The sequence below is a fragment of the Candoia aspera genome, chromosome 2, assembly GCF_035149785.1.
Source record: "Candoia aspera isolate rCanAsp1 chromosome 2, rCanAsp1.hap2, whole genome shotgun sequence".
In the NCBI taxonomy this organism is placed as follows: domain Eukaryota; kingdom Metazoa; phylum Chordata; class Lepidosauria; order Squamata; family Boidae; genus Candoia; species Candoia aspera.
The window spans coordinates 249,048,442-249,075,632 of record NC_086154.1 but is presented as its reverse complement, the minus strand read 5'-3'; the positions used below and the strand labels follow the sequence as shown (position 1 = coordinate 249,075,632).

The following is a 27,191-nucleotide window of genomic DNA, read 5'->3' as shown; positions in this document are numbered from 1 at the left end:
ACAACATTTCATTCATCCAGTTTAATAAGGAACCCACATCCTTGTACCTATAATATGCTGTTGCTTTGACACCATCAGTCAACTGAAACCAGCACTATATGCACTATAGTATTAAAGGAATGTGACATCTGTTACTGAGCAGAGAAAGCAGAAGATCTGAACAGGGTAAAAGCAGGTTGTTAGGATGTGTGTGGGGTTCATGTTTATGTTTTGCTTGTTCAAAACAAATCTTATTACCCAGCTCGTTTGCCAATCTGAGATTCCTGAGGTTGATGGCAGTGGAATTCCTGTGTTTATATGGGAACTATTTAATTGAAAGAAAATTTTTGCCATGCTTTCCTGTTTTTAGAATGTATCCCAGATTTAATCTTCCTCATCAAAAGAAACATGGCATTATGCCATAGTTACATACAATTTTATTTTTAACAAATTAGCTTTGACAGTGTTTGCAATCTGTTTTCCCTATACAGACTGCTGTTTTTCCTGGAGTAAAAATTAACTATTTAATATATCTTTAAAAATTCCCTTCTCACCCCTATGGGTGGTATGTGTCCTCTTCAACCTGGGGTTCTCTACCAGAGGCCTGGGAGTTTGAGGGTTCTGCGCAGGATCTCAGCTGTTCCTAGCACTGCGCTCTTCTGGACAGAGAGCTCTGATGTTGCTCCTGGGATCTGTTGGAGCCCCTCTCCCAGCTTGGGAGTCACAGCCCCAAGTGCCCCTACCACCACTGGGACCCCTTTGGCCTTCACTTTAATCTCTATCTCTGTCTCTGTCTCTATCTATCTCTTTTTCTTTTTAAAAAAAACTCTTTGAAAGGAATAAGAGAATAGCAAATCTACTTCCAACAAAATGAGGATAAAATCAAGGATAAACTAAAATATTACTTTTAATATATCACTCAATCCCAGCTCTGGGAAATTAAAGAAACATCCTGGAATAATGCAGTGGCAACCATTTCCATATTATTGCCAAGAAAAAAACTAACCACACACCTAAGTAAAGATCTCTCTCTCTCTCTCTCTCTCTCTCTCTCTCTCATTTACTCCTTTTATTCCAACCCTATTTGTTCACCCATCTTTTTTGAGTTTGGTGTGATAATCCCTACCCTAATGCTTCTTAATCGCCAGTCAGCATGGCCAATAGGATTCTGGAAACTGAAGTTCCAACATCTGGAGAACACCACTTGGGAAAGAGGGGTCCTTGAGATGCTCTAGATGGCCAGTCAAAAGACTCAGAATACAAAGAGCAGAAGCCATGTCTGGATTAGATTTGGAGATGCTTTGTAGTAGTTTGTCAGGGTTTTCTGATTCCTACTCATTTAATAATCACAGTACATGAAATGTTCCACCCACTCCCATTATATTGCTGAAATCAAGAAAACTGGGTAATTAGGAAGGGGTAATTTTGCAATCTTAAATCGAACTCCCGAGGTCTGAATTCCTGAATTCTGAAAGCATCTCTTTTGCATTTGACTCCATTTAGTAGAAAAAGGGAAAGGACAACCTTGAAGTATGGGAAAGATAAAAATAAAATCTGACTCAGTGTAAGTAATTCATTCCGATGTACTGTACATGAGTAAAACCAATGAAACTTTGATTTTTTTCCTCTCCTTTCTCCATCATGCAAAATTAATACTTTAAACTCTTTAAACTTCCTGAAATTACATATTATAAAATATTGTAAGAACCAAGCCTCTCTGAGGCTAATTGTCATAATATGAGCAGCTAGCCATGGCTATTTGTTTATTTATTTATTTATCAATCATATTTATATAGCTGTCCATCTCACATAGTGACTCTGAGTAGCATACATAATAATAAATAATAAAAAATTCTGGATTGATTTGTTCTAGAATCCAGCTGTTTGTTTTCTTGGCCTATTCTCAGGAGTCTTCTCCAACACCAAAGTTCAGTAGCATCAATACTGTTTCTGTCCTGCTTCTTCAAGGTCCAACTTTCACTTCCATAGAATGTCACAGGGAATAGCATGGCTTGCATTATTCTGATCTTTGTAGGTTTAGTTCCATCAGAGCATCTGAATATTTTTTTCCAAAGCCTTCATGACTGTTCTACCAAGCGCTACATTGTGGCATCTCATCCCAATCTCATTCTCAATCTCAATCTCAATCTCAATCTCAATCATCCTTCTGCTGCCAAGCATTTCCTGCCCAGTTGCTGTGGATATGTGCATAATGAAACTGATGCACTTCAAGATGTTTCATTATCCAAGGCAGGTGTATAGAATTCCTATTGGGTTGAGGACTACACCAGTTTGGTGTGGCTTGTTGAGGGTCCAAAAGTCCATGACCCTTTTGTGTAAAGGCATCAAGGTGTGAATGGGTACTTCAAGTTTTTGCAAGGCTTGCAGGGCCCACTTTGCCCTCTTACCTCCCCCAAACTTGGAAACAAATATGAAAAAGAGGCCCACCTATTCTGGTGGGTTCTGGGGGCAAAAAGGATGCTGGGGGCTATTAGCAACAAGGAAAAATGCTCAACTAAGAATGCTTCAGTGGATCTGGAGACTATCAAAAAAGATTTAATTGGGGCTGTATTTATTTTTTCCTCTTTTATCAGCTCCACTTTACCTTGAATGGACAGCAGTGGTGTCTTGATCAAATCTCTTCTGTGACAAACAAGAATCCACATTTCAGATCAAGACACACAACTGGACATTTATCCATCTGTTGCCAATGAAAATATCAATAAATAAAGAGTAAGTGGCCTTATTCTTTTAAAATACTCAAAGTTCTCATCGCACTAATTAGCTCATGGGAGAAAAACAAAAGAAAAATGAAGCAAAGCCTTGTTCATAAGCATTGTTTGTCAAAATGTTCAACAAGAAATTCCCTCTGGCAAAAAAAAAAAAGAGTTTTTACATCCAGAACAGCTGCAGAAAATCCAAAGACGAAGACCTGAGCAGCAGCAGCACAAGACATTGCTGATTGGTTTGTACTTGGTAGTTTAATTTTGAGTGTGTTCATTTTATGAATGTGATTCCTTTCAACATTTCTTCTCTATGAATGAAAGGAGAACATCAACTGTCTCAGCCTCTATTTCGAGGCATTCTGTTGGGGTCAGTGGCAAGTTCAAAGGACATACACAGAAACATTAGAGTTTTTGTTTTGTTTTATTTTTACTGATGCACAAGGATTGTGTATACTTGTATATTTGGTTTGGATGAAGGATGTGGTTTGCAAGGCATTAGGAAAACTATTGCTCAAGATTGTATTAATTGTATGTTCTTTTCCACTGCTGAAGTTTTCTACACTAAGGCCTTACCCTATTCAAAAATGTAGTCTCCTCTAGCCATGGTTCAAACTTGAGTCTCTCTCTCTCTTTCTCTCTCTCTCTCTCGTTCTCACAGGCAGAGACGCACTTCTTTCTAGCTTCTGCCCACCTTTCATGTTAAGGTTTCCCTTGACGTAAAGTCCAGTCGTGTCCGACTCTAGGGGGCGGTGCTCATCTCCGTTTCTAAGCCTTGGAGCCAGCGTTGTCCATAGGACACTTCCGGGTCATGTGGCCAGCATGACGACACGGAACGCCGTTACCTTCCCGCCGAAGCGGTACCTATTGATCTACTCACATTTGCATGTTTTCGAACTGCTAGGTGAGCAGGAGCTGGGACTAGCAACGGGAGCTCATCCCGCCGCGCGGTTTTGAACCGCCGACCTTCCGATCGACAGCTCAGCGGTTTAACCCGCAGCGCCACCGCGTCCTGTTAAACTGTCCTGGAAATTCAAAAGTCTGCAACCACGTCATAAAATTTCTTGATAAAGAGATCATTTCTGTGTACTTTGGATTTTATTCAAAAAAATCTGTGGATTTTGAGAAAACTCCATTCAGTACAACTTGCTGTTCAATGAGATGAACGGAGCATTTCTAAAAAGTGCCTCTCATCAAAGGATGAATAAGAGGGTTCCACATGGCATGAAATTGCTTAAGCCTTTGGGAAAAATTCTCCTTACGTTTTGTGCCGCTGCTCTGGCTGCTGCTTTGCTTGAATTTAAAGTCTGCACCAGTGTACATTTACATGAAATCAAAAGTACTCAATAGCTGAATTCTCCTATGAACAAAAGCAGAGAGCAGATGAAGACATGGAAGCTTGCTGAAAAAGATTTGCACTGATTCACAAGTTGTTCTAGATCTCAGTTGAGATGGCTTTTTAGCTATGAAACTTTCCTAAGTGCATCGATCTGCAGAATGTGAACAGCTGTTGACATTTCTCCACAACAAAGAATCCTCTGATACCAATCTTTCCTGCACCCCTGCCTGGTTTTTAATCTCAAGTGTTAAGAGCATTTTTATGATGTTGTTCAGGCCTGTTCACGTGTTTACTTTAAATATTTATATGGAGCCCTTCCTTTATAAAACATTACCGGGGCAGTTTAAACAATTATCTGGGCTTTCTCATAAAAATACAAGTTTAAAAGCAGGAGAAAGATGTAAAACTTTCATGCATACAGAACCTATAATATAAATAAAAGTGATCTAGGAAGCTAAAAAAAAATAGTCTGCCAGTAAACAGTAAGTTTCACCAAAACACAGCTTGCAATGTGCTTTAAAGATCATTTCAACTAATAGTGCAACAATTAGGGTGTGATAGCATAATTTTAGCCAAAAATAGTAAAAATTCCACTGACTGCAATCTATGTTTGCTTGTCTACAGCTGCCTTCTTCCCTTTGGGATGATAAGGTTCTGCTGCTAAGGCCATAACCATTCAAGCATGGCGTAAACTGGATTAAGTCTAGACTTGTGACAATATTTTTCTCTCTCTTATTATTCCTAATCTCAGTGTCAAGGAGGACAGGTCAGTCATACCCTTCTCATGGTTTCCAGAACCGTTGCAGCTGAAACTACAGGTCCCAAATGCCACTCAGATTCAGCAAATGAGCTCAGTGTTCAAAGGTCTGGTTAATTTAGCTTTATTGTGGGCCATGCACATTGTATTGGCTTGTACTTTCTTCATTATATGAAGCAAGGATCTCTTCACATACTCATAAAATAACTGTCAACAAAGCCAAGAGACAGGCTCTATCACACTGCCAGGGCCCTAAGGTTTTAGGGCCTTGCGAAAGGCCAGCAAGGTTGGGGCTAACCTAATCTCAGGTGGTACGATGTTCCACAGAGCGGGTGCCATGGCAGAAAAGGCACTCATCCTGGGCCCCAGCAGCTGACACTCCTTAGCAGAAGGCACCCAGAGCATGCCCCTCCTGCCAGACCAGGCAGGACAGGTAGAAATGGTCCTGTAAGTAACCTGGCCTCAAGCCATGGAGGCTTTAAAGATAACTACCGGGACCTTGAATTGCACCCGGAAGCACACTGGAAGCCCGTGCAGTTTGTGGAGCTGCGGTGTCACATCCGCCAAAATAAACAACTCCATTAATTGCCCGCGATGCCACATTCTGCACCTGTTGAAGCTTCCAAATGCTCTCCAGGGGCAGCCTCAACTAGAGAGTGTTGCAATAATCCAGGAGTCAAGAGATGGGGCTAATTTTATTAACAAATGTGTATACAGTCACACACACGTTCCCTGATGAATGATTGCTGTTCGGAGGTTTTTTTCTTCTTCCCTCCTTTTCTGCCTTTGCCTCACATCATGTCTGACTGCAGAGGACCCACGTCTGACATTTTAGAAAGTGACTACTAGAAGCACTAGATGTCCTAACAACCACACTAGAACTTGAATGAGGACTTCAGTTATTGGTGCGGATTGCTTGACAGAGCTTTGCATACAGAAGGTTAACCTGCTGCTTCTGTATTTAATTTCACAAGGGAGAATCTTTGAAGTTCAGCACCCTCCACACCCTAGAGTTTGTAGATTGTAATGAATGTGGGTGATTTAAACACTCCAGGGTGTAAATCTCCGGCTGTGGTAATATCCTCCAGAATTCTGTTATGACAGAGAAGGGGATCTGCTCAAATCAAAGTCCCCAAGCATATTCAGAAACTGTTGTTAATCAGAGGAGAAAATAAAACTCAAGGTCCATGGCCAAGGTTTGGTTTGTTTTCTTTTGGTCTGGTAGTAATGTTGGATTGTTAAACTCACCCACCCCAATTAATTTCCAGAGCTGACCTTTATGTTGCATAAGAAATGGATATGAAATTTGAATAAACTATCCCATTAGCTTTGAAATTACAGGTAGTCCTCAACTTACAACCACAATCGGGACCAGAGCTTCTGTCACTAAGCAAGGTGGTCATTGAATGAGTCATGCCCAATTTTATGACCATTTTTGCAGTGGTTGTTAAGCAAATCACATGGTCATTAAGTGAATCCAGCTTCCCCCATTGACTTTGCTTGTCGAAGCTGGCTGGGAAGGTTGCAAATGGTGATCATGTGACCCTGGGATGCTGCAACTGCCATAAATACATGCTGGTTGCCTAGCGCCCAAATTTTGATCATAAGTGCAAGGACTGGCCATAAGTCAATTTTCAGTGCTGTTGTAACTTCAGATGGTCATTAAATGGATGGTTGAAAGTTGAGGACTACCTGTATGAATTTCACTGCTAAACAAGAATGAATGGAATGGGGAACTAGAAAGTATGTTAGTATTGGTATATAATTAAGCCTTAAATTGACAGCCCTTCTATTTTATAGTGAGAACAAAATATTTATTCATGGCATATTTAAAAGAAAACCTAAATCACTTCTATTACAGCTCAGTATGATTCACCAGGTATGCCCAAGTGTTCTTTTTTTGTTTCAAAATACAAGTATTTTCACAAGTAAATTGGAGAAGTGCTCTTTTGTTGCCTTGCCTCTTTCTCTTATCACTTTACTAAAATCCTTTCTCATTCCGAAACTGCTGAATGAGAATGTTATTTTCTCAAAGGAAGTCAGGAAATTTCTCCATTCACCCTCTTGTTTTTTGGTTTGCTAAACCTTAGTTATGGAACAGAATGCTAATGATGAACCTTTAAATATTTTGCTTCCCCTGAAATAAGTACACCTAGTCAGACCATCAACAGGCTGCACGGATCTTGCGAGATAGATCCCTTTGGTCCAGATTGCAATACAGCATATCTTTGGGTCCCACGCAGATCAGTCTCCATATGGGTAACACTACAATCTTCATTATCTCCAACCAATCTTTGGTACCCTCACCACAATTTAGCAAGGTCTTGAAGGTATATGCAGTGCAGAGCATTAGAGGAGTTCAGGAAACTTATCTTAACTCCAAACTTTACCAGAAATAAAAACACCATGTATAATTCTGAATTTGGACCAGGATCTCAACATCATTTATTATTTGGACTCATTTCAGTTGGGGTTTTGGTACTGTGACAGCTTTTGTGGAAGGAATTTAGCTTTGCCAATTTTTTAGACCTCTTGAAACCTTTGGTAGTATCAGCTGTGATATTCTTCTGATTGTCTGATGGGGTTACTGGAAGCATAGTTTTACAGTGGCTTTGATCCTTCCTATTTAGCCATGTCCAGTAGATGCTGGGGGATTACTGATAGCTGCTGTGCATCTCCTAAGCCTTTGGTGACCTATAGTGAATCATAGTGTTGCACAGGACATTCAATATAAGCATGTTGTCCCCCCATGCTATTCAACATCTACAAGAAACTGCTGGAGGAGGCTATTTGGAATTTTGGAGTAGAGTCTCATCAGAATACTACTCAGCTTTATTGTTTCTTGCTCTCTAAAGAAGCAAGTAGTATCCTTCTATATTGCCTAAACTCAGTAATAAGATTGATGAGGGAGAACTAACTGAAATTAAGTCCAGACAAGTAGTATTGCTGGTCGGTAGGAAATAGGATTCATGATAGATGTTCAGTTTGTTTTGAATGGATACTCCTAAAAGAGCAGATCCATAATCTGGGAGTGCTCCTTGATCAACTATCACTAGATTTCCAAGTGGAAGGTATGGCAAGGAACACATCTGCAAAATTACACAATGCAAGTTACAGAGTTGCTTCCACTGAAATATCTACACTGACGTCCAGTTGCTTGCCAGGCACAATTTTAAGGCAATTAAAGCCCTAAATGGCTTAGACCTGGATGTCTGTGGATCTGCCTCTCCTGTTTTTAATTGCCTGGCTATTAAGACCTGCAGTAGAAGCTCTTCTGAGATCCTCCCTGAGATCCATATGGCTCCCACCCTGATGGCTGTCTGGAAAGCCTTGAAGTCCTGGCTGTTCTCCCAAGCCCTAGGTTAGGGTGGATGGCCCCCTTGCTGGATGAGTTTTTGTATGTGTTTGCATTGAGTGGTCGGATGCCATTTTGTTTATTTATATTGTCTTGTGTTTTTACTCTTGTTTTCTGTTTGATACTTTAAGCCACCCAGAGCCATTCTGTAATTGGGCAGTGTCTAAATCTAATACAACAAATAATAATCTTCTGAAAATGCCCTGTCAAAAGCTTGTGTTCCAGCATATAGGAGAGGACTTTCTCCTGTGTTACTCCCAAGCTCTGGGATGCAGCTCCTCCAAAGTGGAACTCGCTTCTCTTTCAGCTTTTGAAAAATCCACAAAAGCACATCAGTTTCACCAGGCTTGTAATTATTAATTTTAATACTATTTTTATTATATATTCCAAACATTTTGTATATTTAAAAAAATGTTATTAGTCACCTTGAGTAGAAAGTTGGGATATCAATGAAACAATCAAATAGATAAATATTAACCATATAGTCTTTTCCTTGCTATTATTTCCTTATGTTTCATCTTGAATCTCTCTATTTGATCCCCAGCCTATTTAACTAGGCTTTTTTTTTTCCTTGATTTGAGACTGATTCAGTTCTGGTGGTGACCACAATTCCTGCTTCTGGACCATTTGGCCATCTTTCTTCTATCTCAGCCAGACTCCACGGGACTTATTCCTGGGTCCTCAAGCCCATAACTGACTCTCTAGGAAAGACCTGGATCAGAGCCACTGAAGTACATTGACCCATGATTACGCTACAAAAGATGGTCTAGACATACATGTGGAAATCACGTAAGACTATAGGTTGAGTTTTGCTACATATGTCAAGGTGCTATTATGGTCTACAGCATACAGGTAGGTTGTGATTAATGCAAGTTTGAATAATGCAATATTTGATTTAGTGCGAATTGTAAACTGACACCAGGTCACATTTAATGGGCCCAAAATTCAGTTAATGTGAGGCTAGCATGAGTACAATTGAGGCTAGCCACATACAGTTGCGGTTGGGATTTTAGATACGCTAATCTTTGTGTGTGCAAAATGGAGAAGAGGAAGATTCTGTCAGAGGAAAACAGTACAAGTTTAAAAAGAAGAGGCTCATTGTTAAATTAGAGCAAAAATGTGATGTAATTGAATGACATGAACGTGGTCATAGCAATGCTAAAATAAAACGAGAATCTACAGTAGAATTTTTTTTTTTGCTTTCTATAAGTACTCTGCAGCTTTGTTAACCATAAATTTAAAGTATATTCTTTTTATCATTTATTGTTAATATTTCATTAATATACATATAAAATTTAAGTTTAAAAACTTTTATTGCCTATTTCTGTCAAGCTGGAACCAATTACCATATTTTATCGTAGAAATATCACTTTAAATAATGCAAATTTGAATAATGTGACCATTTTGTGGGATTCATTAACTGCACCAATCGAGACCTACCTGTACTGTATTATTCCAGGGAAATATGAATATTCCAGGGAAATATTTCTATCCACATAACATTTACCTATTTAAACCGCATCTTTCATGTTATGTTTACAATCATGAATAGCTGATGTCATAAAACAATTATGGACAGCATCACTCTATTGAACAGCATGTTTGAAATCCTGGCCTGGAGTCATCTCCTGCCTAAGATGCAGATTTCTTGAGCAAAGTCTCCTTCTTTTAGCTGTAAGACTTCCATGTCCCTTCAAATTTCAGTATAAAATTTCAGCTAAAAGTACATACATCTGTGTTTCCACAGCAAGAATTCCGTGAAGATAATGAGAACATACCAAATGGTAAATGTATAATTTGTCTCTTTAATGGAAGTCTTTTGTTATAATGTGAGAATACGACAATCTGACCTACTTGAAATGTTTACAAGGAAATGAACACATTTAATAGTCAATGGACATCAATGATATTTTAAACGAGCAACTTGTAAAACAATTAAAAACACATAACAAAGAGGTTATATCCACAGTTGTAAATTCTGTTTCTACAGAAATGCAATAAATAAAATCACGTCATATGCAAATAGTTCTACTTACATCAGTACAATATACTATGCAGCTTTCCTTTTGTTTTTCTTTTTTTAACCACCCCAATATTACAATTCTAGATTATCCAGTATATATATCTTTACAATCATAATATGGGCAAAGTGAAGTCTCCACAGTCTCTGTTTTGAATTCTTTAGGCTTTGTGATAAATTGCATAATTTGCACCATGGATCAACCAAACCCATTTTATGACTAAATTCAGATGTTTTCTAATCTAACAAACAACAAAAGCTGTTCATAGTTCATATTCCCTTTTGGAGAACATATAGTAAGACCCGAGAGAGATCTGTTGTGAGGATAGATGTCACATAGGTTTGAAGTTGGTCTTACTTGATGTATAGTGGGATTCTAAAACCTTAAGATGGGGCTGGCATGTTTCATTGTCTTCCTATGTCATAACTGACATGATAAACAAAAGTTTAAGTAGCTTGTGGATTGCATTCTGCGGACTGCCTCCAGTCTACCATTTCTAGAGAAATGCTCTTTCAAGTACAACAGAAACTTGGGAACAGATTTTGCACTTGTCAACTTATGATTAAGCCACTGTGAGAAGCTGTACCCAATTAGATAATGAATGGGGCTTTCCGGTTTGACTCAGAAATGTTCAGATGTTTCCTAGAAAAATAACTATTCTTAACCATATCAAGAAAGATGCCACCTCACTCCAAGTATGCTTTGTCCTCTGCTTTCCTTATTTGTTGCCATTGAAGGAGAGGTGAAAATGGAGTGTTTCCCTCAAATATCCTAAGATATGCTAGATCATGGAAGCTCCAGTTTGTAAGGCCTTGCTTCTCCTTTTGAGATGGAGTTACCAGGCTCTCAAATTGGTTTTTGAGTTTGCTGTCATATTGTGCAATCCTTAAGAGTTTATTCTGAAAATAACTCCTATTAGCTATTCAAATTGTTCTGAAATAAATAATTTTTGAGAGCTCTGTGGTTCAGTAAAAACAACACTCCAGCTGGTGTAATTATCTAGTTTAGTCTTCCCTGAACGGGTTTTCTCCAGAGGGATATGAACAAAGATGTCCATTTTAATCCAATGTCTCTGGAGGGTCTGTTTGGTGAAAGCTGTTCTAGCTTATACTAGCTACCTTTTGATACAATTAACATTTAATACTGTAGTTGGATTCCATGTCATGGAGTCATTACAAGATGTAATTAAGAACTTTTAGTTAAAAATACGTGCATATGTCTTAATATAATTCTATGTCTATGTCAGTTAAGGTGTTTTTTTAAAAAATTTAGAACAGCTTTTCTAAAAAAAAAAAAAAGAATCTTACTGGGTTTTTTTTTAACGTGCTTAAGTGCATTTTAAGAAAAACTGCACAGTAAACACACTAAGCAAGCATTTTATTCATATAACATATTCTGGTACTAAGTGAATCCCCCTAGTACAGGTACTCTGGAATTAATATGTGACTCTGAGCAGTATCAAAATCATGAGGATATTTTGTGTATGTATCTATGTATGTATGTGTTTAGTAAACATACTATACAACCAAGTATCAAGGTCTTTTGCTGGTTCAGAAATTTTATCTTTGGTGAAGAGCATTAACATTAGTGGTTAATGTAAAATGTGCAAAGAACAGCTTTAAATATTGTTTACAATGCTCTAAAATGCACGCACCAATTAAATAGGAGTAATTGAATGTTATATTAGAAAACCAAGTCACTGGTTTTAGAAAGCCTCATGTTGACTATTTTCTAAAGACGCTGCAGTGAATCCTTAACAGAAAACGTATGTTTATCATTCTTGCTCTTTAGAGCTAAATCCACAGGGCTTTTCCAGGTTGAACATTGCTTGCAAGGGTTAATATTTATAGACAATCACATTACAGTAATTGTGGAATATTGTTAATATTTTCAAATGTCCTTTTATATGGTCTTGCCTTCTTGCTGGTGTTTTCTGAAGGTTGGATCTTGTTGGTGTTTTCTGAAGATTGGATCTTAAGACTAGATCAAGTCCTATTTAAAACAGGCCCATAAAAACAGGGGGACTTCAGTTAGATAGAATTAAAGCCTTGCTGACTATACTGGGATCCAACTCAACAAGTAGGAATAAATACCTGAACTTATCATTATTAAATGCAAGCATTTTTTTCAAAGCAGAAGAATTTTATTTCTGTAGAGAAATTTACCACAGTACTTTTGGCATATCCTCAAATCCTACACAGATAAAAAATTCTTTTTGCATGCCATGATATAATTAAACCACTTGCAAACTTAATCTTGGGTTGAGCATTGCTGGCCAAGTATGTAGGTCCGGATTTGAAAACAGAAACACTCCAACTTGCTACTTTAGGGAACCCTTTGAATTTCATTTCTCAGAGCTGGTTCCAAGGAATATCAAAGGGGAAAATAGCATATCTTTAACAGTGCAATCAGAAATAGATTTTCTTAAATTTGGTAAGATTTACTCCTGGATTACTCAGCCTAGAGCCCCTCTGCTAGTTTGTTCTGAAGTCCTGTTCAGGCCATAGCAGCTAAAGTCAGTTTTCCATGCATTTTAGGGATTTGTGATAGCTTTCTTCAGATGTTAAAATTGCAGCTCTGTCCACACTCATGTCTGTGAAATCATTCTAAAAGAGGTCTCTGACTATACAGCTATTAAGTTTCCTACTTGTTTCCTGTCTAAGCACTTCATGGGTGCAATGTTGAGAGTTTCCCTGTTTGAGTGTTAGCATAGTTTTAAGGCTAAAGTGATTAATGACATGGTGTTGGAGGAAAATTCTGAGAGTGCCTTGGACTGCAAGATCAAACCAGTCCATCCTCCAGGAAATAAAGCCAGACTGCTCACTTGAGGGAATGATACTAAAGGCAAAACTGAATTACTTTGGCCACATAATGAGAAGACAGGACACCCTGGAGAAGATGATGATGCTAGGGAGAGTGGAAGGCAAAAGGAAGAGGGGCTGACCAAGGGCAAGATGGATGGATGATATTCTAGAGGTGACAGACTTGTCCTTGGGGGAGCTGGGGGTGGTGACGACCGACAGGAAGCTCTGGCGTGGGCTGGTCCATGAAGTCACAAAGAGTCAGAAGCGACTGAATGAATAAACAACATTAATGACAAGTGTGTCTCAGTGATACCCAATATGGTACATAGTGAAACCATTGTTCACCTTGTATGCTGTGTTCAATCTCATATCCCACATGTTCCCAAGTCATACATTCTCAATGACTGAGAATCTATGAAGAATAGCTGGAATTCCTCTTCTCTAGTCTAAAACATACTACTGTCTGAGAACACTGCACTTATCACTCATATAGAAACATATATGTAATTTTGCTAATTTTAGTTTAACTCCTGGATGGAATTTGTGTTGTCTCAGATAGATAAGCTCAGCAATTTTTGGTATAAATTTAAGATGGGGAATTAATTAAATTTGGGTTGTAGATTTTTTTTAAGGATCCTAACTTTAGAGTAGTGCTCTAAAACCCACCTCTTTATGTCATGAATGATGAACTCTGAATGGAATCACAGCCAAACAACAACAACAACAGTACTCCCAAACCACTAGCAGTTTTTAAAATCCTCTGACCAAGATCCCTCTTAGTAATTAACCAAAAAGTCAAGGGATACTGTAATTGTATCAATAATTACAAAGGCAATTCTAACCCATATTAGAGCAGCCTGCAAACTGGGAGACAGAACTGAAGACCAAAAGGTATTTATATCACTGCAGTCATGTCATGGAGGTTAAATTCCCCACCCCCTTTGGTCAACTTTAGAGGCACCAATAGGATACCAGCCTCAGTTTACCAAATATTTTAAAAACAAACAAAAGTAGAACTCATGGGATGACTTGCAAGTTTTCTTCTAGGATTAGAACCTGAAATGGAAGTGCTCAATTTTTTTTTTTTGCAATGATTGAATCACAAAACAAAATGGAGATTTTTTTAATAACTGACCAAATGTACTTCACCAGATTTTTTTTAAAAAAACAACAACAGATTTTATTGCTAAAATTAGTAAGGTAAATATCTCTCTAGAGTTCTTTATAAGTCTTCAAAATTATGGTAAGGCTCTGAAGATGGAACATTTTTTGCCAGCATGAGACGTGGAAAAATAATGGAGGCAGACACTGCTAGCGGGTATTTGCTGTGAATGTTGCATAGCGTGCACACTACCTCTCTAGGTGCTACTAGCTAGTTCTGTTTGGAAGTTCAGGAGAACTTTCTTGGTTTATATAGATTGAAATTTTGGGGCAGGAGACAGAAAGGGTTCAAAGGGTTTTAAAAAACAACAGAGAGTTTGTTTCTATGTGTATGTCTTTTGTAACTAAAGGCTAAAATAAATGCATTAACATGCTTATTTTGTCATTAATGCCCACCCCCATCCCTGGGTGTCATGGCATCACCATTGTGTGGCCTTGGGGGTCCAAAAGTTCTTGGAAAAAGGGGTGTAGCTGCAAACAGATAGGCCATTCTTGTACTATCATGACCTTGGGAATACGAGCATCAGTTTTCAACTCTTGCATGTTGCCCCTGTTGATAGAAAGAAGGGGCGGGGGGAGAGACCAGCCTATGGCCATGCTAATATAAAAGATTCAACTTTTACTGAATCTAAGAAGTTCTCTGCTCACGAGTATTCAGACTTAAAAAGAAAAAGATGGTTTTTCAAATGTCCTCTTCATTTGATTTTCTAACATAAAACAGATATACCAAACAGATCTCTTTTCCAAAGTGAAGCAGATATCCCAAAGAGATAACCATTTTTCTATTAGAAAAATATAGGAATACCTAGAAATAAAATGTTCAACCAGAATATCATTTTTTATACAACAAAATACTTGTGACTTCCATTGCTGTACAAAACCAGTCTGCCACTTGATAATTACAAAGTTTGGGCTGCACCCCAGGCTCCAAGTTGGTGTTTGGATATTTGCTTCCTACAAAAAAATGCAGAGTGCGGGTGCTGTATTGCAACCTGATTCTACACTCCTTTACTCATAAGTAAGTACTACAGGTTTCAGTGGAACATACTGTTGAGTAACAGCCTGGTTTTCAAAACCAGTTGCTTTGGGGGAGGGGGAGACATCAGGATTCTCACAGCTGCACCGTGCACAACAGTGGGGGCCAAGCATCTCATCCGTTTACATTTCAGCAGTGGCAATTAAGGTCCAGCAGGGCACCATCCAGAGAAGAACTTCACCTGGATTTCCAATGATGTGTGCTTGCATGTGCGTGTCCATGCATATCACAGATGTATATAGAGAGCAGCATGTGCTTTGATTAGAGGCAGAGATTTTGTTTCGAGTCATTGGCAGCTGTAAAATCTGATTTACATATCAAGTGTGTAAGATACGAGATCCAGATGGTAGAACCACCTAAACTCTTTCAATCTTTAAATGCTTCATAGAAATCTAGCACACCACTGAGATAATTAGCTAGAACCATCTTCTCTGAAATACTTCAAAAAACCTTTAACTTTTTTTTCATATATAGGAAAATATTCAGGACACTTGCACTATGAAGTAGAAAACCCTCACTTCAGGATTCTTCCACTTTATGCTAACTCATGGCCTAAAACTGTCTCTTTTCTCCAAAACCCTTTTGTGTTAACCTTATACCAAATTTCTAACATAGCCGTCACCTGTGTAGTGCTGTCCAGATAGATCATGCATTTATTATTTGTCAGATCTTGGTGACATTTAATATTGATTCCTCTAATTTTATCCACATGGCAAAATCTTTATGGGGTAGGTTGGACTGAGTGGTGCAGTTGTGCAAAGTCATTCAAAGAGGTTCCAGGAGTAAGTGTGGACTTGAACCAGGGTCTCCCAGATCCTAGTCCATGTCTAAACCACTGTTCTATACTGGCTCTCAAAGTATGATTACAATTCTCAAATTCCTAACAGCAATGCTGAAAAATTTGGGATATAGTCTCAGCACATCTGGAGGGCACCGAGTTGGAGAAGATGAATCTGAAGTTCTGAGGCAGTTCCCCCTGGATGTGGAAATAAGGTGGAAAGGGAAACTTCCTCAAAATAAAAATTCAGTTTAAAATGGAATTTATCTGAAGATGAATTTTCCTTTCCCATGGATACAACTCTCTTCCTTATATTAATAATAGAGTTGTGAGCGAATTTTCTTAGGAATTACTATGGAACAATTTCAAAACTAATGTGAGATATAAATTGGCATTCAGAATCAAATCCTTCTTTTCTTCCACCTTGAGGATTCTTCCGTCCCATAAATGAAATGCATGATTGTTCTTTTTCCAAAACTATATTGCACTGAACTAGCTACACGCTCTTCCTTCCCGTCTTGTCTCCACAGTTCAACCCTGAACATACTTTTGTTCCTTATATAAAGCTGCCCCTGTGTCTATGAAAGCACTTTATGGTCTGGTGTGTATTTCAGTGAAAAACCATGTGAGGTTCACAACAAGGCATCATAAGGGAACATTTACATCGCCAAGACCCCAAATCATTGACCAGAGCAACCGGCCTTGAGATATCCACTAAGTATTAATAATGTCTTGTCGTGAGAAAAACTTTTTTTTTTATCGTTTATCTTTCCATGAGATAAAAAAGGCCATGTGGCATAATGTGGCTAATAAATCATTCCTGAGTTTCTGAAAAAAAAATTAAGACAGGTGACTCTACTTTTAAAAGGTGGAGTCCTTAATGAACTTCTTTTTTCTTCTGTGACAGTCTTTGGTAGCGTCCATTCCTCTGCAGATCTCCCTCACAAAAGCAATTAGTTCCTATTTCATGCAGCAGAAAAGTGAGACCTGATGGAGTCTTCCCGTAATTGCCGGTGCTTACCGATGTTGTATTCCTCCAGCTGACTTCGTCTTTCAATGGTTATTTTGTATTTTTTTCTGCATAAAAGGAAGTGGGTGGCAGAAAGTAAGAAGTATTTCTTCAGCAATTGGAGATAAGTAATAAAGTTCCCACTACAAAAGAACATCCGGTTTTTGCAGAATCAGTTACATGAATGAGTATCACTGCCAAAAGATTAAAGGGATGTGCCTTGCAGCATTTTTGTCTTATCTAAAAGTTAAGGCACCTTTAGAGATTTTAGGTAAGCTTCTTTTACAAAGATCTATTATGGGCCAAAATGTGACTCTTTGGTTTATGTTAACAGAGATTAACAATTATTAAAAAAAAAATTGGTTCTAGATATGAAAGGTAGGAACAATTGTGTTAACATTTTTATATATATAGGAACCTGTGGAAAAATTGGGGGTGGGAGGTGTATAGAAAAATGAAAAGTGAGCAAGAAAAATTTGAAAGGAAAATAATACAAGGAAGAGGAAACCCCCTTCCCCATTTCCCCTCTCCCTAGGGCCTCTTCTCTTTCATAATAATCTACTAAAATAAATAAATGGTGAAATGAAACACCTGAAAACGCTTTTCTTAATTCTCTGTGATCTGGCAACTATGTACTTTTTTTAACCTAATATGTTATCTTAAATTATGTTCAGCTTGATTAATATAAAGGCTACCTTGTTGATATCACTTCTGGTTTCTAGTTGTTGAGGGATCTTATAACAAGGCTGACTTTCAGGAAATTTCCTCTTAATTACAGCAACCTTTTAGAGGGCGTTTAGATCAATTCATAATCCCTCCCTATCAGATAGATATGTGCCTATCTGCAGACTTTCTACTTTAGCTTTCTTTGAGAGGAGAAATGACAGACATTTGAAGATAATGGGTGTTAAAATTAAACCAACCTGAAAATGTAGAAGGCCATCAACAATCCTGCCCCTAGCAAGGCACCTACAACTATTCCGGTAACTGCTGATTCCCCTAGGCCACCTGCTTGAAAAATAAAAAAATAAATTAAAAGGAATCCAATAATAGCAACAAAATCTTGCAGAACTACTGAATTATGATTTGTTTGCAGCTTAGTTTTTAGCTGAGTTAAAATGTTCTTTTTAATTAGTTTTACTCTCTTCTTTTATGATTTATCTTTATTTTGGAATTGCTGTTGACACACGATCCCCTTCCCAAATCAGTGAAACTCCCTGACCACTCTAATAGAGAAATGCCTTATTTTAACAGAAAATAAGCATTTTTCCTGTTCTGAAATATGTTATATGTCTCAAAGACCTGTAGATTTATGTGAATTATTTTAGGATGACTTGGAATCATTTTTTGTATCTACAGAATATGTTCTTGTACAGGTTTCCACTAGTTCACACATACGCCTATTAAACGAAACAGATAAGCTACCTAAATTTATGAAAAGCAGATCACCACTTTAGAGAGATCTCCCCTTATTCCTGTCTGAAGGAAAGGTCCTGCTTGTCTAAAATGATAAATGGCAGGTCTATCACTTTAGCTCCATCCAGCTGCCCCCTGTTCCCTGTCCCTGGGTGATCACAGCTTTAAGCAGACAAGATGTACTTCTGTCTGATAAACCCAGGACTTGACTGGACTGAGAACATGAAGTCTATGCCTGGACTCCTGCTTTTTGTTCTGTTGCACTACTTCTTTATTTTTGATGGTCTGACCTCCAGTTTTTGGAATACCAGAAAAAGTAGTGTTAATATTCCTAAGTGGTTATTTGACTTCTGCACATTTTGTTTCATGGTATAACAACTGTGGCAGTATGATGTCTGGGGACCACAGTCAGGGGAAAATGTCTCTTGGGAATTCATTAAAAAGCCATAGCTTGTCACTCATGTAGCAGCAGCTCCTGCTTGGCCTTAACAGGAGAAAGAATGGATGTAAGTCCTTTTTCAGGACACAGGACATGACCCAAACATTGGACAGAATAATGTTGCTAGTAAAATACAACAGTACAAGCACAGACTATCAGCCTGGTTGATTATAGGCCTAAAACCCATAAATTAACCTCACTAAACTTACATGATTTGCAGGCTGCATTGCTTGTATGCTCTAGTCCTCGGCTATCATCTGTTTTCAGTCTGTATTCCCACGGGTAATTTGCACTTGGAAGCATTTCAAGCCGCCCCTGTTTTCCATAATAGTTTCCAATCACCTGAATATAAAAAATATACAGCAAAATGATAACAACAGACTGTTAGGAAAAGATAGAAAAGTATCTATCAATCATCTATCTATTCTCACTGCTTTTTTATTTTTACATCTCCATCAGAAGTCTAGCAAAGAACCTTAATGATTCTAAGATTTACTGACGGGGACAGACTTGGTAAATCATGTAATTCTCTTTGCCCTATCTTAAAACAGAAAAAAAAGGCAGAAAATCAAAAACCTTACCGAGCTTCTGAAAGAACTTAATAATGGTAATAGTAATAACAGCAACAACAATCCCAGCCTAGTCCAAAACTCCTAAGATTTGTTTGGTGCAAAACTAAGTCACTGAAATTCTATGAACCTTGAGAGCAAATCACATTTGCAATCCAACTGTGTTTGTGGATCCACATACAAAGTTGCTTCCTGCAGCTAGAACGGAGGAACTATCAGTGTGTCATTACAATCTGAGATACTTTGGCTATTTGTGTGTAGTTGTCAAGGTTTGCTATCATGTGCCTTGGCCATCTTTTTGGCCCGCAAAGTAACCTTGTTGTAAACACCAAGTGATCAGATAAAGACCTTAGTTACTTTGGCTATGTTCCACTTAGGAAATAAGGTTTTCATGTGTGGTGGGAAGGAACCGTCCAAGTAAACAGACACTGCCACCAGCATCATCAAAGAGAGGGGAATATTATAAATCAGAGCTGGGGCAAACATAGCAAAATGAATGATGTCAACCAATTCAAAAGGGAAAGGAATCAGAATTTGAAAAGCTGTTTTTACCAGGAAACAGAAAGTTAACAAATGGTTGCTAACCCTGCAGTGGTTGTTCCTGCCTCAGATGAAAGCTGGACATGAACATCTGCAGAGAACGGAGTTAACACGATCCTTTCTGTTCACAAACATTTTTTCTAAGCTTTGGCTTAAGATGCTGAATCCTTTGGTCTTTCCTCAGATGACCTCTGGACTTCTCATTACCTCTGTAGCTCTCTTCTGACATCTTCCATTTTAATATTTGATTGCTCAATTGTTTTTTTAACCTTTCTCATTCAACTTGACAGAAAAGATTTGCTTACTTTACAAAGCAGAGGTGAAATTGTCTTGGGTTTAGAGCAGGGTTCTTATATTTGCTAGTAATTAAAGGTCTGAATGTTCTATCTTTCATCGTTTAAGCATCTCCCTCTAGCTGTTTACAAACTCTCTTAACTTCCCACATTTCAATGAAGCCCTGGAGGAAGAATCAGTGAAAGAACTCTTATCTGGAATTTCTTCGAATCAGAAAGCATGGGCAGCCAGGAAGGCTGGAAGGTGATAGAGAAATGTCTAAAAAAAAAAAAAATCCTTGCGGCCATAAAGTCAGAAATACTTGTACAGCACCCTGACAACAAAAGCAAAAAAAAAAGTCTTTTCTGCAGAGAAAAGAAAACTTCCTGGAAATCAGAGGATAGATTTTCAGTATATGGCATCAAACATCAAAATATCATAAACGCAGTCAAAAGGTTATATGAATAAGGTGATTGCACAAATAGCCTCATCCATGCCAAATCAAACCAATTCACTGAACCAGCAGTTCTACAAGGTGGCATTACAATTATTTCCCTAATTTTAGCAACCTGAGCAGCAGATTATAATAATATGAAAGTAATTACTTCCGTTCTGTTAATGGAAGCTATTTCTCCCATAGAAGCTCAACAGAATGGCATCTTTTCTAGAATCTTAGACAGCATGACAGTTTGGACCTAATGACGCCTGCGTCATAAACCCAGAAATGCCCTTACTTCCCCTCTCTCAGAGCACTGGCTTCAGTTCTTCAGTCCTGATTAAAGAAAATAACATTTCCCCATTATGTTGAAAACAGGAAACTGTTACCTGATTTGTTCTAATTTCCCAGCTCTATGACTGCAGATTCTTTGTTTTAAAAGCTGGTTAGTAAACTAACAGGAAACAGGAATCTGTATTTGACTTTAGACAGATCTCAAATTCTAAAGCCAGAGTATGAAAAGAGAAACTTATTGTAATAGTATTGAAAGGAATCTTGCAAGCACAACACCCCTCTTAGGTGGCCTTCTAGCTTCTAATAAAACATTGCCAGCATAATAGTGCCTGCCACTTTGCTAAGCAATCTGCTTCCTCTGCTGAACCACTCTTACTATTCAGAAGCTTCTCCTAAGGCTGACCTTAGTAAATTGGTCCTAGTCTTTCCCTTTGGGGAAAAAAGAGAGCAAATCTGCTCACCTTGTTGCAGTAATTACAGCTTGTTTGCTCATTACTTGCAAGGGACCGTGAGGATAATTCAAAGCATCAGGAAGCTAGAAGATTGCCTTCCCTATTCTTCATCTTCCCATGCGCAATTATTATTCGCTGTTAAATGGCACAGGGAAAACATGGAATGGTATGGGAAATGCATGTTATGCATGAATTTTAGTTCACTTTTCTATCATGTAATATTATCTAAGTGGAGCAGTCTATCTTTACAGAATGTAATATTTGTGAAACAAGGATTTTGTATTCCTCCTTGCAGTTGTTATGATCTGTTGTTTCACAATGCCACTACGGGTCATTTTTTAATGCCCACAATCACTAGTCATTATGGTTAGTTTGGCACCTATCTTTTAAAATGTGTCGCTCATGGCTATGCCAACCTATTCTTCTTTCTAACTTTTTCAAGATGACGTTGAGTTAGAGTATATGAGCTCTTCATACTATGTCACTTGTTTCTGTAGATCCTGAAATTTACATTGTGTATGCATGTGTGTGAACAGTAGTTTCTTCCAACCCACATGTATTAGGCTTTTTTTAGGGAGCTAAGAAGTTCCTTGTTTGTTTTGTAAATTTATAAGATTTGCATAAGGTAAAGTAACACTAGATCAATCTAAACACTTTATTTAACTGGTTTCATAGAAATAAATAATGCAAGATACAGACTGTATCCTGACTCTTCTAAAGTCAAGAATATTTTGTGTCCAGCATTCAATTATTTCACCTAAGCTAATCAAATAAGAAATTTAAGTGATTTGGCCAGATTCCTTATTGAGAAAAGGGCTCATGAAACTTTAGAAGAAATAGAAAGAGAAATCTGTGGCCATTCTCAATAACCATTCCTTTTTCTTCAAAGTACTTGGAAGCTTCAACTGGTCCAGAATGCAGCAGAACAAGCAGTAATGGGCATGCCTCGGTATGCCCACGTAACGCCTGTTTCACAAGCTTTACTGTTTGCCAGTTTGTTTCTGCATCTGATCCAAGGTGCTGGTTGTTACCTATAAAGCCCTACATGGCATAGGGCCTGGTTATTTGAGGGACCGCCCATCTCCCATAATACCTGCCTGGCCAATTCAATCCTGCAGGGTTGGCGTGCTCTGGGTTCCTTCGATTAAACAATGTCATCTCTCAGGACCCCGGAAGTGTGCCTTCTCTGCAGTAATGCCTGCCCTCTAGAATGGGATTCCTCCTGGGATCCAGATCGCTCCCATTCTGCTGTTATTTATAAGAGGCATGAAGATCTGGCTTTTCACCCAGGCCTTTGGCAAGGGAGACTGAGACCCCTCACTCCATCACACTTGCCTTTATCTTTATTTTTTATGCTTTACTGATATTATTGTAATTTCTTTGTTTCATTGTTGTGAGCTACCCAGAGTTGTTGAGAGTTGGACAGCATACAAGTTTAATGTATTATTATGGTTGGTCACATAGTCAGCCAGATGTTTAGACTGAATTTGGCATTTTTGTCTACCTATTGAGTCCTTCCCAAGGACCTGGGATAGGCAGATGTTGTTGCTTAATAATATTAAAGGTATTGTCGCAGGATGTAGGCTGTTCCAAATAAAGCTGCCTTTTGCAATTGACTAATGGTGATTTTGTCAATGCTGATGGTGTTTTAAGTGGTGCTCCAGATGTTTTGGAATTGCACCCAAGGTGCCAATTACTATTGATATTATTATTATTACTTTGCTTGAATTATGCTTAATTTAATTATAAATTTAGGGCTCCAGGATAAAAGCTAAATGAATTCACTCCCTTAATCTTCCTCAGCTTCATAGTTGCTGCCCTTAAATCTTTTCTAAAGTCACACTGGATTTCTATGAATTGCCAAATATAAAACTGAAGCACTTTTGTGACATGATTAGAGTACTGGACTTGGGCCAGGGAAGGAATAGTTCAAATTCCTATTCAGTAGGAGGAGTTGTTGTTATACCTAAAGTTTCTAGAATCTAGAGGCCATTCAAAGATTAAATGAAACAGGACAAGTATAGTCTTCAATCCGATTTATAATTTAGAACAGCCTTCCTGAAGTTGAGGTCCTCCAGAGGTGTTGGTCTTCAGCTCCCAGATCTGGCCATCTTGCTATCCATGTTGGGAGCCCGTTCAACATACCTGGAGGGCATAAACATGGTCAAAGCTGATTTAGAAATATTTACACACTTACCTGCTGTGTTCCAGTTTCAGGGTCAGTCATGGCGATCACAGAAAAATCCCCAAACCTTTCTCCAGAGGCATCTATAGATACTGGCCCTGCAATGCCTGAAGAACAACATATGTGTGTGTGTGTGCATGTGTATTTTAAGTTGAAAATATTGAATGTTTCCAAGAAAAATAAAATAAAGAGAGGGCAGAATTTTTACAGACTGATATGGTAAAGAATCCTAGCAGTCTTCCAGGGCTGTAATTGTGTCTACATTCCTAAAATATGTAACATTTTCCCTTCAAAAAGATAAACTATCTCGGCTTATTAGTAGGAATAAGTGGAAAATAATTAAGTCCTATCTGACACTTCCTAATAGCAAAGTTATGTTGGAAATTACATGGAGAAACCTTGCTCTGGAAAATCTGAGGATGCTCACTGTTGCTTACTTGAAGTCAAAAGGATTTCCAGGATCCCTATCTGTAGAACTAGAGAGCCAGTTTGACACAATGGTTAATGCATCAAGCTAGAAACCAGGAGACCATGAGTTCTAGTCCTATCTTACACATGAAACCAGCTGGGTGACCTTGGGCTACTCACTTTCTCTCCACCCTAGGATGAAGGCAGTGGCAAACCACTTCTGAAAAACTTTGTCAAGAAAACTGCAGGGATTAGACCTGCTAGTCACCAGGAGTTAACACTGACTTGAAGGCACACTAAATCTGTAGAAATAACATAGTGAATGCCTAGTCCTTTCCCTCTTCTTTCCTTGCAGAAACTCTGTCAAAAAACTAGACAAAGACATAGCAAATACCGAGAAACACTTGACTAAACAGCCACCTGTTTCTCCCACATCCCAGTCTTGTACACTAGCTACTGTACCACTGACTGCATATCCAATTCCTAAAGTAGTATATATGCTAGTGCAGTGTCCTTCTGTTGCTCTTTACAGTGTAATCAATGGACCTTCTCTGGGCCATCATCTTTGAAATGTGGGGCACTCAAGTAGGTGGACTTGTTTATGGAGAAAATGCAAGGACGCTCTTGACTTGACATGTAACCTGGTATTTTCCAGGTATCATTATACTAAAATGCCTCTTAATTCCTTGCTGGGAATTATGAGAGTTGTGGCTCCAGCCTATCCAGGAGGTGCCAGATTGAGGAAGGCCGAAATAAAGGTTTAGGCGGGATATTTTCTTTTCCCTTCCAGATAAAGACAGACAGATTAGTCCATGCCAAACTTCTGTGTGCTCAGTTGTAAATGTATTCTGCCCTTCTTTGCATGTTAAAGAAAGAAAAAAAACCCCATTCCTTTTCATATACCATTTCTCCTGAAATACATACTACTTTGCATATCTTGGGAACCGAAAAGCCCATTATCCAATTTTGAGAAGTGCACAGTCTACATAATTGCTCATCCAGGAAATGTGGAATAGGGAGTTCATTTCAAAATGCATACCAGATGAAATGGTATTTCACTGTTAATCTAATACTTCCCTTCTACTGGAGCATTTCCTTTAATGCTTTCTTCCTAAAGAAAAAGTCACTGTAGCTGAGAAAATGGCTGATTATGTTTTTCAAAGCCATTCCAGTTTCTGAACTCATTGTTGGGTTCTTATCTAACGGAAACATTTCCGTCTCTTTAAGTACTTCCACTGAAAATCTTGGTAATTTTGCCCAGTACATAATGACCGATGGATCTGACAAGGGCTGCTGGTCTTACCAGGAATGTCCTGCTTATTTTATAAAGTTTAGCTTTATGTGGATATCAGCATTAATTTTTCTGTAAATTTATACATTATAAGACTTGTAGGACTGAAGTTGGAGATTTCCATAATCGGGTACAAACGCTAGAGTTGAAAGAAAAAGATGGAAGCCTTGCTTTCCAAATGCACAGTGAAATTTTTGAAACCTAAAACAGTATACAAAAAGGCCTAATACTGAAAATTAAATGGCTAGATAGGGAATTGGCATCTGGGCGTTTTTAGCTTTTAGCATTAAAAAAACTAAATAAAAAAATATGTAATGAAGCAAGCTAATAAATGAACATGAAAAAAGTTGGTCACAAACTTCAGAAACAGAGAAGGAGCCAAGGACTTCTAAATGACTGTTATGAGGACTTCTTTTTTGCTGAAAATTACTGATATTTGATACTGGTGCTATTAATGTGGATATAACAGGGAGCTAAGCAATCCGTGTTTAAAAGCTGCACTGTGTATGCATGTTGCCTGCATGCTGTGATTACACTCAACATGCCCCACTCCCTTATTTTTTGCATACTATACAGTCAGATGCAGGAGACAGCTTCTCAGGTAGAACACTAGAGGCAAAAGGTAGAAGATATGGGGTGAAGATGATTTAAACCAGAGTTTTTCAAACTTGGCAACTTTAAGATGTGTGGACTTCAACTCCCAGGATTTCCCAGCCAGCATGTTGAAGTCCACACTTCTTAAAGTTGCCAAGTTTGAAAAACAATGATTTAAATAAAGTTCTCAGAGATCCTTATACTTTCTTCTTTTAAGCTATCCCCTTTCTTTTTGTATCAAGAATCACAAAGCTAGATGCTCCATTTTAACTCTCTCAGGGTTTCAGTTGTTTCCAGACCCACAATTCAAAGGGTTGGTTTCAATCTGTGAAACTCCACAGAATGTTTTCTTCTCATAGAAACTTCCTTCCATAGAAACCTATTGTTGCCTTAAGGTTATCTAGAATTTTTCCTCTGATAACCGCTTCAATCTGACCTCTTTTGTTCTCTTTTAATCCTTGTGACTTTGTTGGTACTTGAAGCTCCTGAACTAACTGATTGTTTTAACTCCTGTGCTGGTACTGTACTTCATGCTGCTAGCATAAGATTTTGCATGATGTATCTGTTTTATAAATGGCTAACAAAATCAATCAGTCAATCAATCAATCACAAATATCTTTCATAATATTAGCAGAAGCAATTGGCTTTTCATTTCAATTATCTAGAAGGGTTGACCAGCAAAACCCAGGAATCATAATCTCTACTATGAAGAAACAAAGTTATAAGGTGACAACTTTTGCCAAAACAAAACTATAAAAATTTTGCATGGAACATGTGACTGGACCTACCTTCATATGTCCTGTTCCATGTCTGATGGACAATCTTATCTCCATCTTTCTTAGTGAAGCCATTCTTCAGAACTTCCCGCAAAGCCAGAACATAGAGAACCACAGCATCATGGAACCCTTCGACAAACATGTTCACCTAGAAGCAAAGCAACATTTCATTGGTGTATTGACCCATAAGTTCAGCAAAGTCACAATTTTATGCACCTTCATGGAAATCCCTAGGGGGAGCAAGTTGGGCAAATGTTAATATGTGTGTTATGAGATCAGCATGAAAATGACAAGACCTATGTATTGTATCAGATATCACAACATTTGCGTGATGCCATTATTATTATTACTATTATTATTATTTAAAGTTATTGGTCGCCCAATTCCAGTGGACTCTGGGTGGCACACAAAGCTAAAAAAGACATAAAAACAGCTAAAAATATTAAATCAACAGGTAGCCTGGACTAAAATGCTCCAATAACAAAATCCACAAAACAATAACAAACCAGGGGCCATTAAATAAATAACAAAATCAACCCCAGGCTGGGACTAAAGT

At 38.2% G+C, this 27,191-nt stretch overlaps 1 protein-coding gene across 2 annotated transcripts in view; it reads right to left on the bottom strand.

The window, feature by feature from the left end:
- Positions 1–9,940: 9,940 nt before the first annotated feature.
- NPR3 (natriuretic peptide receptor 3) overlaps positions 9,941–27,191 on the bottom strand; it is a 68,485-nt gene continuing 51,234 nt past the window's right edge. The window contains exons 4-8 of one of the 2 annotated variants that reach the window (XM_063295770.1): positions 26,648–26,783; positions 23,579–23,673; positions 19,027–19,159; positions 17,886–17,973; positions 9,941–17,030 (exon numbers count right to left, since the gene is read on the bottom strand). In XM_063295770.1, coding sequence (XP_063151840.1) covers positions 16,919–17,030; positions 17,886–17,973; positions 19,027–19,159; positions 23,579–23,673; positions 26,648–26,783 — 564 coding nt within the window. In that variant the 3' untranslated portion in view covers positions 9,941–16,918. The remainder of the gene's footprint in view (positions 17,031–17,885; positions 17,974–19,026; positions 19,160–23,578; positions 23,674–26,647; positions 26,784–27,191) is intronic. The other variant, XM_063295771.1, reaches the window with a different exon arrangement.